The 12,282-nt window shown below is 41.0% G+C and overlaps 1 protein-coding gene across 2 annotated transcripts in view; it reads left to right on the top strand.

Moving 5' to 3' along the window:
• Positions 1 to 12,282, top strand: part of LOC146564907 (lamin-A-like) — a 39,664-nt gene that overhangs the window by 15,793 nt on the left and 11,589 nt on the right. For both annotated transcript variants that reach the window (XM_085292698.1, XM_085292699.1), the window contains exon 4: positions 12,121 to 12,277. In XM_085292698.1, coding sequence (XP_085148824.1) covers positions 12,121 to 12,277 — 157 coding nt within the window. The remainder of the gene's footprint in view (positions 1 to 12,120; positions 12,278 to 12,282) is intronic.

The raw sequence follows: 12,282 nt of genomic DNA on the forward strand, positions 1-12,282 counted from the left end.
AAGGTTGGTATAAAGGAAGCATGCCCTTAAAAGGGGAAGAGAGCTAAAACGGCTTGGCTCAGGACCTGCACCAAGTATAATGATAAACACGATTAGTTTGAACTGTGAATGATGCAAAGCAGAAGAGTGAAAACACGTCGCTGGAAATGAGCATAATAAGTCACCTTTAGAGGCTTAAAGAGCCCCGAGTAGAGTTTGTAGGTGTGGTTGTTTACAGCCACACTTCCTGTTTTGCTTTTTTTGACTCAGTCTGATTTGGTTGAGGCACTAAAAACTGAATGGTTTCTTTGCGGAAAGATCTTGGTTTGGTTTCAAATACGGCCTGTTACAACATTACCCTTTTGTCCTGCATTTAAACGTGATGCTGACGAGTATTTATGAGCATCCCAGTACTGCCAAGTCTAGTGTGTTGTGGGCTGAAGTGAAGGGACAGCTACGCAGTGCCAGCGACTTTGACAAAACCATATTTTATGCTTTAGCAGTGAAATCATTAGTCTCCCAAATCCCTGATATGAAGCTTCATAACTTTTCATTTGAGAAGTAGGAAAATCCCATAAATGTGTAATCGCATAGATCAGAAAAGTGACAAACTTCTTGAAAATTTGCATTTTTTCTGATGCAGATATTCTGCAGATGAAGCTTGTGAGTGCTGGTGGTGTTTTGTTCTCTCGGGCCCTCGCAGAATACTTTGTGATGGAAAACAGATGCAATAGGCCTGTAAATGTGCTGAACGGCGCTCTACATAGCTCTCTGCTGGCTTTATTGGTGTGCGAGTAATGAGAGACTCGGCCTTGGACTTCAGTGGACCAGAACTTGGTACCAAACTGAGATTTTGGCAGGCTGTCGTACTCTGTGTGTTTTAGTGATGTTTATAGAATGAAAGTTTCCACAGAGCCTGCAGAGGCAGCCAAACCCTCGATGAGTCACTCGCACATGGACAGGCTAAATCGCTTTAAGATGGTGGGACACCAAAGAGTCTCTCGCTCTCTCTCTGTGTCTTTGTGTCTCTAGCTCGCTTTCTCTCTCTGCCCAAAGACTTTCCCGTTGGGACGTAGACTGAGTGGCCGCTCTTCATCCTGCACCGTTCCATTCCCACCTGGTTACTTATGTAACAATGCTTCAGTTTCCAGACCTGTAAAATCTCATTTTCTCTGACATAAATTGGAGCAGTTGTGCTGTATAATCTAAGCAGGGCACTGAGTTTGTGAGGGATCTCGTTCAACTATCAGGCTCATATGTTCTGCATTAACTGCTGCGTTTGTTTATTAGGACTCAGGACTGACTGGAAGCCAAGCTTTGCCATCTTGATTTTGTTTATCTTAGCTTGCAGTGCTCTTATTGTTCAAGAAGCTGCCCAGTTTCATTTAAAAGTATCATTAATTGTGTTCCGTATGTGTGAACTGCTTTTGCATTGTTGCGTGTGACAGAAGTGGCCGTTAAATTTTTTTTTTACAAACACGATTCTGGCAAACTGGGAAATAGTTTGCATGTTTTGGTTTGTGTTTTGTAACTTGTGGCACATGGGTGTGGCTTGCTAGCATCAGAGTTTACACAATCACTGGAAGCAGAGTTGTTTTTTAGAGCTCACCTGGCACTACTTGAGTCTTCCTGAAGCAAACCCGCCTTTTCTTCCTTTTCTGTCACTTTGATCTGTTGCACACTCACAGCGAGCGCTCCTGTGTTTCCTGTCCGACGGTACCAGCCTCTTACTGTTTTGCGTGAGAGCACCCAGTCGCTAGACTCGTCCCACAACCTCAACTTGGTTTTACTCCAAGAATAAATTCTTTCTTTTTTTACCCGCTTAAACGCTAGCACAAGCTACAGAACCCTGACTCATTAAGTCCACATGGGTTTTATTTAGCTCAAAGCTAACGATAGCTGTTTCTGGCGTTTTCGTTGTAAGTCAGTGCAGCTGGAGAAGCAACTAGAAACAGCCTGCTGTTACAACTTGATGCCTATATGAGGCTGAGACTTTTTTCTTTTTACTTAAAATGGGACTCAGCCGGATGATAACTGTCGCACAGTTCGGGCTGGATGCAATAAAGTGTTTGATCGACTTGTTGCAAGAAGTCTTGTGAAGCAGCAGGATAGTCTTGTTTAGTCAAAGCACTTTAACCTGTTGTCAGAATGCCTGCAAGCTAATGAAGGAGGACTGCTGTGATTTTATTAATTTTTTTTTACTTGGAATTCACACGTCTAACAGGTCTGATTAACAGGAAGCGCTGAATAGTAAAGAACATGAACGCTTCTTCGTAATCTTATCTTAAGATCTATTTAGCTTTTTGTTTAATGATGGCTGCAAAAACCCCTGAAAGCAAGGGGCAGAAGAGGCAGTCGTGTACCAGCGTTGCTCTTTATCGTGTGAGTTGTTCTGATTCAACACCAGTGAAGAGTTAGCGTAAAAGCTGACACAAAGAGCAGCGACCAGCATCTGACTCACCCACTGATGAGTCATGTACTAATCGTGCAAAGGGGAACAAGAGGCGTTTCATGTGCTCTTTGGTGTCTGCGGTCTCACACACAGACTTTCTAACAGGCTCTGTCGACGGGCGGGACTCCGCTCTCTTTCTTCATTTGTTGACTGATGGTGTGTTTGAGCTTTAGCGAATGCAAATTTCTCCAGGCACGAATCAGACAAAGCGAGTGCGTGGAACTCATTTCCACGTGCAAATTTTGCTTTGGTGACAGCTCAAACAAAACCGAGTTTGATACGAGAGAACGTCTCTTGGCTCTCTGAAGCCGATTAGCCATGGTCACCATTTGCTTTGCTGTGAAAAAGCAAACACTAAAAACTCTGTTTCCATCTGCCACATGTGGATGCGAACGGGCGGTCTCTGGCAAAGGCCGCATTGTTGACGGTTTCTGCTGATTTATCCCACACGCACACACACAATCCCTGTCATTGTGTTCTTCATCCCAGAAGAGACACAGGAAACAGTCAAGTACCAGCCTGTTTCACTGAAAAATGCAGCAATAGAAAGTTTCACAAAATGCTGCAGAGCTGACTCGAACCATCAGGCTGAAGGCTGCAGAGTTTTTCTTTGTTGTTTCACAGGCCACACTCGAGGTTCTCTTCAACAACCGTCGTATCTGATATCATCTCAGAGCCTGCAGGGAAACTCTTCTGCTATACGTGTGAACGTGTCAGAACACCGTCTGGTTCCTCACACACGCCAAACCTGTTCAAAGTTGCATTTACATGTCCACAATTAGTGCGTGTTTTAAAAGCGTATAATAAATCAGGCCTCCAGTCCTAACTTTTTACATTGGTTGCACTGGTGCATTTTTCATTTAGGTGTAGCACCACATAGTTTTAGTGCCACAGAGTGGCAGATGAGTGGCAGTAAATGATAGGTGCTGTGTTCGCATTGTTGCCATTTTTACCATATCTGATGTTATGTGATTGTGGTTCAGCTCATTGTGGTTACCTCAGCAGTTCATGTCATGTCTGGGCTGGGCATTTCAGGGACGCGCGTAACGGCCACCACAGCATTTCTGCTGATCTGTAGTTCATTTAAATGAGCAAAATATTTAAGGTTTTGATTTATTTTAAGGATGAGTACAGGATGCGGTTTCACACACACTGCTTCACATCCAGGACGGCCGCCATCATGACATTCAGTGAGAGACGTAAGGCAGAAGAATGAAATTGTTTATGGGTTGATGGATTATTTGTAATTATAGATTCCAGCTTCTTAAATGTGTGTGGATTTACTGTAATTACCGTTTCTACACTTTAAGTTATTGTGCACAAGACTAGAAATGAAAACAACTCTTTGATGTCTGCTAAAGGCAGAAATCGGGCTTTATTTCGATTTTTACCTGCGTGTTGTTTTGTGCTGGATAACCGAGAAACTGTTTCCTCAGTGATGCGGGAAACTTCAAATGATTTGACTTTGGCCGGGATTCAGCTGGTTGTTGTGATGAGTAAGTCACCTTTGGAGAATAATTTATGCAGTTAAATTTTGTTTGAACAAAACAATTTATTTATTTTTATTTGTTGCTATTTTAACATTTGACTTCTGAAAGTAAGTCATAACCAAAAGCACATTTGGATACAGGCGCTATAATAAAAAGCGTTTTTATTTTAAAGGCCATTAGCAGAGGATCATGCTGTACTCTGGCATGTTTTCCTGGTGCCTCATTATTCACCAACCTTCCTCTTAGTCACCTTTTCCCCACAGTGCTCTCCACATAAAGTGGCTTTGTGAATTGCTAAACTAAACGTGGTGAAGCTGGAAAAAGGAAACACTGGGCTATAAAAGGAAAAGGGAACATTTTAGATGGCCTATAGGGAATGTGGAAGATCCCCCTCCTCCTGCCCCCCAATTTCTCCTCTGTGTTTGAGCAGTGAGTCATCAGGAAACCCCACCCACACAGACCGTAGCAAGCTTTGCAGAAGGGGGTGTGTCTGTGTTTATATAGCAGCATACCATATAGTTCGGTGGACACTTGCATAAGTTGGCGGTTTAAACAGGGAAAACCTCAGTGGGTTTCCTCCTGCAGCCTCTGATGTGCACGTGTGCAAAGCGCTGAAGCCCCTACTCCTGCAGGGGAGCTGCTCCTGTAAACACTGCAGTCGTAGTGAGCAGCTCCCAGCTGTCGGTGTGTGCACGCTGCTGTCTAAAGCCTCTGCAGCTACTTTACATAGAAGCAATATGTTGTCCAGGTTTCCTGCGAGGAATTTGGAGGGCTTGTGGATATTTTTTTTCTTCAGCACAAATGACAGAAAAATAACATTAAAAAATCTTGTTTTTAGAGTTTAGTAACCATTTGATTTTGTGTCATTAATTTAAACATGAACACACACAGAGTGTGCTACCAGCAGATGAAAGCCAGACTTTCTGGAAACGGATGTTATGGATTTTTTTTGTTTTGTTAAATTTTTCCAATACTACAGAAACCACAAATTCAGAACTGTCAGTATGGATGGATGAAAGGGTTGCATGAGGAGGCCCCCAACCTTTTAATCTGATTGTGTGCAGCCAGGAAAATGATCCAGGCTGCCAGATCACTGCAAAGAAGGAAAAACAAAGGCGGCTCAGTTCATGGAGAGATTAGACAATGACGTTGTACAGTCTCAAATATTTTGTCTCTTAAAACAGCACATTCTGCACACATGGGTAACTTGCATTAGCTTTTATTTACTACACACTACAAACTGTAAATAAAAGATAGAATAAAAAGTGTTAGCTTTGTTACCTGGTGCTCACCCACCAACTGCCGAAGGAGCCAAATTAAAAGCCAAAAAGTTGTTTCAGCAGCGCTTTAAAGGACATCAGAAGTACAAGTGCGACTTGAAGCCTAGCAGACAGCTAACTCTCACAACCATAATAATGCCTGACTAACCCCAGCTGGGTTATAATTTGTTAATTTAAAAAAAAATTAAAAAATCTCCAGAGCAGCCTCAAGTGGCTGTTGGAGGTACTGCAGGTTCTGCTTTGGCTTTAGTTTCTGGTCCCTGAGCTTTCTGCCTTCTTTTAGTAATTGCAAGCGACACACAGAAACACTGCTTGTGCTGTATCTTGCGCACTGCGCCACAAAAACCAAATTCTTTCCATACTTAAATGTGTTTCTTCTATAAAATGTCTAAATTTAAGTTCCAGATTTATAGGCCTCGTAAAGGTCTTTGCATAGCCTCTTTTCTGGCTCTGGTCACAGTCATTTTTCCTTCATAGCTTGTAGGAATAGAAGGTTAGACTTTCCTTCGGGGCTGCACGCAACAAAGCACCACACTCAAAGTCCTGAGGTGTGTTGAAAATCTGCACAGAAAACTCTACACCTTTTTATTCCACTGCGTCCACAGCGTGCTGGAAATGTGCACGCTAGCAGGCCTGACGACAAGGCCTTGGTTGCCATGGCAACGGCATAGCAAAACAGGGGAGGAGGGAGAGACACGGCGGGCTTTTTTCTCTCTTTCACTCCGTGAGGCGGAGTTCGTTTCTTGTTACTGGGGTGGACAAAGATAGCTGTGAGTCATCCTCGAGGCTCGGAGCGGAGCCAACACATTCCTCCTCCTCCTTCTCCTCCTCAGATTTCTTGTCTCCATTATTCCCCCTCTTTCTCTTTTTCTTGTTGTCTCAGTCTTTTTTTTGTATTTCCATTTCACACCACCATCTCCTACTCTCCCCCATCTCACACCAACTCCACTGAAAAGCTCCCATTTTGTCTCTGTGCCTCAGCATGTGCCAGTTTTAAATCATGTGTAATGAAATTCCTCCAAAGAGCTGAAACGTAAACAATACCATTTTTTTTTTTTTTTACGATTTTATGTTTTTCCCTTCTTCTTTAGGCTGTAGGTATTAATGTGTGGAATAAAATAAAAAGAAGTGTTTTACTGTCTAGAGACAAGAAGAAAGCTTGACAAAATTCAGTTTTTGATCTAATTGTTTTTTCTCTGCAGAATATAAAACTTTTAATTTTAATCGAATCTGCATTTGTTTGCTCAGCTGTTAGATCAGTACCACCTTGCTTATTCCCCTGCTGATGATGTTGTAAATATTAATTATAAGTTTCTTAAAAATAACTGCTGAGTTTCTCCACATGTGTCCTGAGAACAATTTGAGTCTTCAGAGATTGAATATTTATGTGTTTGCTGTCTAATTTATATATGAACCTGTAATTCTGAGCAAACGGCTGCATGAAGAGCACACACGACAGATCGCACATGAACGTGGAGGGACCGGCATGCACATTTCACATTAGCACACACTGAGGTCGTATATACAGACGTTGGGTCCACAGATGCACGTACTCTGTCATGTTTGCAATTTTTGCATTGCAGAAGACTTAAACTCCACAAAGCCACACAGATGAGGTTTTCCAATGCTGTTCCATCCTCCACAGGCACCGCTGGCTGTTTTAGCAGACATCCAGCAACAGCATCCTGGAGAGGTCCCAGTCAGAGAAGCGCATCATTGAGATGCGTTTTGTAATGCAGTAATCTTCTGATTCCAGTTTGTGATTTTGATTTTGTGATTACATCAGGGGGAAAAATAGCTTTTGCAATATTTTCGTTTTTTTTTTGTGTGTCAGAACTTCTCAGTTTAAAAAATTGCTTATAGTCAAGGTGCCAATCTTACCTCCCAGGAGCAAAGTTATTGGAGTGTATTTAATTTGCAATTTTTATTTTCACTTCAGTTTCTTTTTACTTAATTTCCCAGATGGGTTTTCTCATTTTAGTTCAGTTTTTACCATTAAAAATGTTTTTAGTTGTACTTTTCATTCATGTCAGTGGAAATTTTGGCATTTTTAAAAATTCTACATAGAATTGTTTTCATTTTTCTGCAGATGCAAAATGTAAAAAGTTCAGAATTGATGTTATAATGCACTCAAATCAGTATTTATAAGCAGGGATGAATCCATGAGAACCTGCTTATACAGGTCGCTTTGAAAAATTTAGCAAAACTAACAAAGACTAAAACTAAAGAAATTTCCTTTTGTAGTTCATAAAATCATTCTATTTATTTAATGTAATTTATTTATTTATATATTTCTTTGTTTCACTTAACTTCATCTAATTGTAATACGTAGATTAGAGTTTGACTATAATAACTGTAGTCGGGATGAGTCAGTCGTGCCATTTAATCCTGCGTCCTAATGTTCCTGACTTATAGTAAAATAATTACTTAGTTCCTTTTTCTTTTGTAGTTCATATAATAGGAAGTGAAGTTAGAGTGCAAACGGCTCAAACGTTCTTTACCTCACATGCGTGCCTTTTTTGCCTATTTAAAGCTGAAATTGTGCTCGAAGTTTTTACGTTCAGAGAAATGTGAGTAAATTAGTAGTAGTTGCAGTTTTGCAGACAAATGTGCACCTTTGCACCTCCCTGTTCAAAGCCACTGACAATACTCATTTAATAAAACCGTTATTGAATGCGATCCTATTGTGAGTTTTTGGTTTAGTCCCTCAAAGCGTTGCACAGTACAGAAGCTGCTATAAAGTAATTAAATAAGTGGGTTTTCCCAAGCCATTAGGGATTCTCGTGAGTGTCTGTATGTTTTTTCACTCCACCACTTTGCTTCACACTGAAGTATCTCAGCAGCAATCGGATTACTGTGAAATTTCTGTACAGAAATGCTTCAGAGTGCTACCAGCAGAAATTTTCATTCAGCCTGTGAAGGGTATCTTTCGATTATCTAGTAGATGGGATTAAATTCATTCTGCCACATCTAGCCTGCAGACTTTGATCTCCAGCCTGTATATAAAAGATGGCGACACGGTGAAATCAGCCATTGGTCACGTTTTGAAAGCTTAGGTTGAGCACCTTGGCTGGATGTGACTGAAAGTCAAAGGACACTGCATTCACATGTAGTCAGCTTATCAGAGACAAAATAGGGCCATCGTTAAATCAATAACAATCAAACAAGACTTAACTGTGATCAAGAACATACATTTGAACTGTTTTGATTAGAAACAATCCTTTTGGCCTGGTTTGAGTGTATATGCCTCCATCCATACAGTATGAGGAGTCTCTAAACGAATTAAGAACACCCAATGAGGGTGGTAATAATAAAAACATCAACACCACCACATGTGTGTCCGTGTTGGTGCTGGTCTCCCTTTTTATAGGAAGGTCCTGAGAGGTTAAGCCACGGACCCGTACGTTACATGATGGATGGAGCGTGCTCGTGACCTCCTGAGTTTTCCCCTCCTGCTGTGCCCTATTTAGTGTCTGCTTGAAGGAATGTGAATGTCAGGAATTTGAGCTGTTTGCAAGAAAGAACCTTTCTTTGGAAGGAGAGATGGACGTAGTCAAACTGTACAAAGTTTAAAAATGCTTTCTTTTTCTGTAACGTCTGTTTTCTCCTTTTAATCAAACATTTTATTTGAATGCGTTTTATAAATATACCGAGCCATTATTGTCTTTGTTGACTCATATCAACATTTAAATGCCATTTACAGATATCAGGGACCTGGGATCTGTTATGTCAAATTATTTTTGTTTTTATTATTTGTTCACATTAAGGAAGAAGTTTTTGATTTTGAGGATCTCAAAAACAAACTGGAAAAAAAATCATCATTGTTGTTTTTTTTTTTTTTTGTGTTTTTTTTAAACATCAGCATGGATGCTGTCAGCACTGACCTGCTTTTGTGTCTACGAGGGATTAAAACCAGAACAAAACAAGAGCACTACTTTCAGTAGACTTGTGACAACTTGGCTGCACAGGGTGACCCAACATCTTAACAATCACCCCAGTTCATATATAATCTAGTTATAGTATAAAGTCACAATATCAAACACCCGGCCTGCAAGTCTTTTAGCTCTAAGCTTTTCTTATTCTTTTATGTGCGAGGAGAATACAAACTGCAAAGCAGCATGTTGATACAGTAGAGGCACATCCATCCATTAATTCACTGCTGAAGCTGATCCACTGCGCCCATTAGCCTTAATGAATGTCACAGCAGACACACACACACACACACACACACACACACACACACACACACACACACACACACACACACACACACACACACTCACTCGTCTGCTGCAGAGTCACACTGTTAAAACAGTCTGTTGGAGAAAATATTAACATCCAGACAAAGAGCTGCATACTTTCTGGTAATGTTTATCTCCAGCTGTAAACAAATGAGTTTATAAGTGAAATGAAAAACACACCTCTCATTGTCTCCTTCTCTCATTACAGCCATGTTTGGGTTATTTTTCTTTCTTTTATAGACGTGCACTGGGTATGTTAATGAGCATTGCGGTGAATTTAAAATATCCCACAATAACATAAAGCAGCGACTTTAGTAAATAAGTTTCCAGAAACGTATATGAGCCTCGAGGAGCATGGCACCTCCTCATGTTGTTAAGCTATATTATTGTTATTACAGTCACAACAGTATAAGCCATTAAGACATTTTATAGCAGTTGTCACGTCTCTTTTTACACGAGTTACTAATCTGTCCAGTGGGAGAAGCTCGGAGCTCTGTGATGACTGACATGTCAGAATGAGGCAATAACTTTGTTGGTCCAACAACTGTTGTAGATGTTAATAGTGCATTTTGTGCTGCACTACACCTGAGCCATGAAGTCATTCTTTGACAAGTCAAATATGACAAATAGTTGCGACACATAAGCAGGAACCGATATCGTTCTTCCTTCCTACTCTGGTGCAGTCATATCAAACAGAGGTTGATTCAAAGAAAGGCAGAAAGGCAAGCTGCCCATGAGCAAGGCTTTTAACTCCAGCAAGTATTTGTGATGTTTATAGAAAGCGATGTGTGGTCTGAACATCAGGCACTTCAGTTCAATAATATCTTTATTAATATTAAAAACAAAACAAAAAAACCAACAGATCTGAAAACAGTGAAAAATCTTCTTTGATTCCTCAGCTGTTCATAAAGAATGAAATGCTGTGTTCATGAGCAACAATAAAAAAATGTTGTGCTGCAGAATTTTGATGATTATTTTTTTCCCAGAGTGTTATTTAAAGAGCACGTGTGAATCAGTCTCTGCTTTCTTCCCTGAGCTGCGTATGTCTGTGTTTGTGAGCAGGCCGAGCCAGGACGCTGATTTGATTTGGGCCCATCAGAAACTGGGCGGCCCTCCTCCTCCTCCTCCTCCTCCTCCTCCTCCTGCTTCTTTTTTTCCCTTTTTAAAATTTTTTTTTTATAAATCTGAACATAATCAGTCTTGTAGGCTCTTTTTTTCTTTTTTTCCTAAATCCGCTTCGGTTTTCCGCTTTCTGCCTGTGATGCATGTTTTTTCGGTTGGCCTGCTGTTTGTTTTGGCTCTTTTTTTCAGGAAAACAAAGTTTCGCTTTCATCCTCTTAAAAAGAAGGCCTGGGTTTTATTGAAAGCAGTAACAGATATTGATTGCTGTGTCATAAATGCATTTTTGCTTTGGAGTTTATATCCGTCAGTTCACTCTGCTGTGGGGTATCTGTGTGTCTTTTTGCCTGCTTCTCCATACACTGGCTTTCCTAACAGCCTGCAGTCCATGACTAGAGGACTCTGAGGTCTGTGTGAGCAGCCTGGAAGCCTTCTCCTGCAGCAGATGGTCATTATTAGTGACAATGAAGCCTGGCCCACAGGGCCAAATAGAATAATAGGGAGCCCATTTCCTCCTCAGTCGTGCATGAGCCTCTGTCCAACCCGTCCCCTGTCTTCACGTTGTGCTGGAAATATATAGTTTTTCCACAGGCAGTTCCAAGATTTCTTTTACTTTTTCCCCTCACACAGTTCTCTGAACAAACACGAGTTCTCTAAAAACGCCACAGGTTGTCTCAGAGAGAAGTTCATGTGTAGTTTGGGAGTCCAATAACAGCACAGCGTGTCATCCACAGCTTCTCTCACTGCCGTGTACTTTGGTGCTATTTATCGCTCGGCACAGATAAAGAACAGATTCTCCTTTTATAACTTTGTAGATTTTAACCTGAATGGAAGCTAACAGGAAATCTATACTGCAAGTTACCAAATACATTAACTGATGGACTGATGGAGGGTAATAAACCAGTCGACAGCTAAATAAATACATAGAGAAATAAATGGCCTAATAAAAAAATATGTTGGATTTAATGTTATGCCTGTGACCTTCTGTTACATGGAAGGATTTGTGGTGAGGACCTTCTTTCACCTTCTCCACTGAAATGCAGACAATAGCCTAAGTGGAAGTTGATTTATAGAAAGCATTTATATTTGTTCTCTTATTTATTTCTCCTCTTTTTCTTGGGTCACCTACAAAAACTGTTCCATGGATGGCAAGGCAGCTTTGTTTTATATAGCACCTCTAACACAGCTGCACCTTTTTAAAATGATTTAGATTATAAGAGGCTGTAGACCTAATGTGAGTGTTTAGATGAGAGGATGGAGAGCTAACTTGTGTTTATTTCTGCAACATGAGAATCTGTGGGGATCGACTCACTTTCAGGACCAGCCTCAAGTGGTGGTTAGCAGAACTGCAGTTTTTGGCATTTTTGATTAGCTTCTTTTCTCAGTACTGGATGCGGCCACTTGTAGTGCTTCAATAAGGCTGATAAAATGCTTGTCTGTGGGGAATAAAATTACATTTATCAGCAGGGATATGATGAGCACAGTTAGAATACATAACAACGACACATAAAGTACCAAAAAAATCTATAAATGACATCCTGTCATCCTTATCGTCACAGGAACACCAAGAAGGAGTCTGACCTGGAGGCAGCTCTGGTCAGGTTGAGGGACTTAGAAGCTCTGCTCAACTCCAAAGATGCTGCCCTCAGCACTGCCTTGGGGGAGAAGCGAACCCTGGAGGCAGAGGTGAAGGACCTCAAGGCCCAGCTGGCGAAGGTAAA

This window comes from Mchenga conophoros, linkage group LG11 (genome assembly GCF_057382185.1).
Source record: "Mchenga conophoros isolate Kocher_MC1m ecotype Shallow Benthic linkage group LG11, M_conophoros_male_GT1.1, whole genome shotgun sequence".
Lineage (NCBI taxonomy): Eukaryota > Metazoa > Chordata > Actinopteri > Cichliformes > Cichlidae > Mchenga > Mchenga conophoros.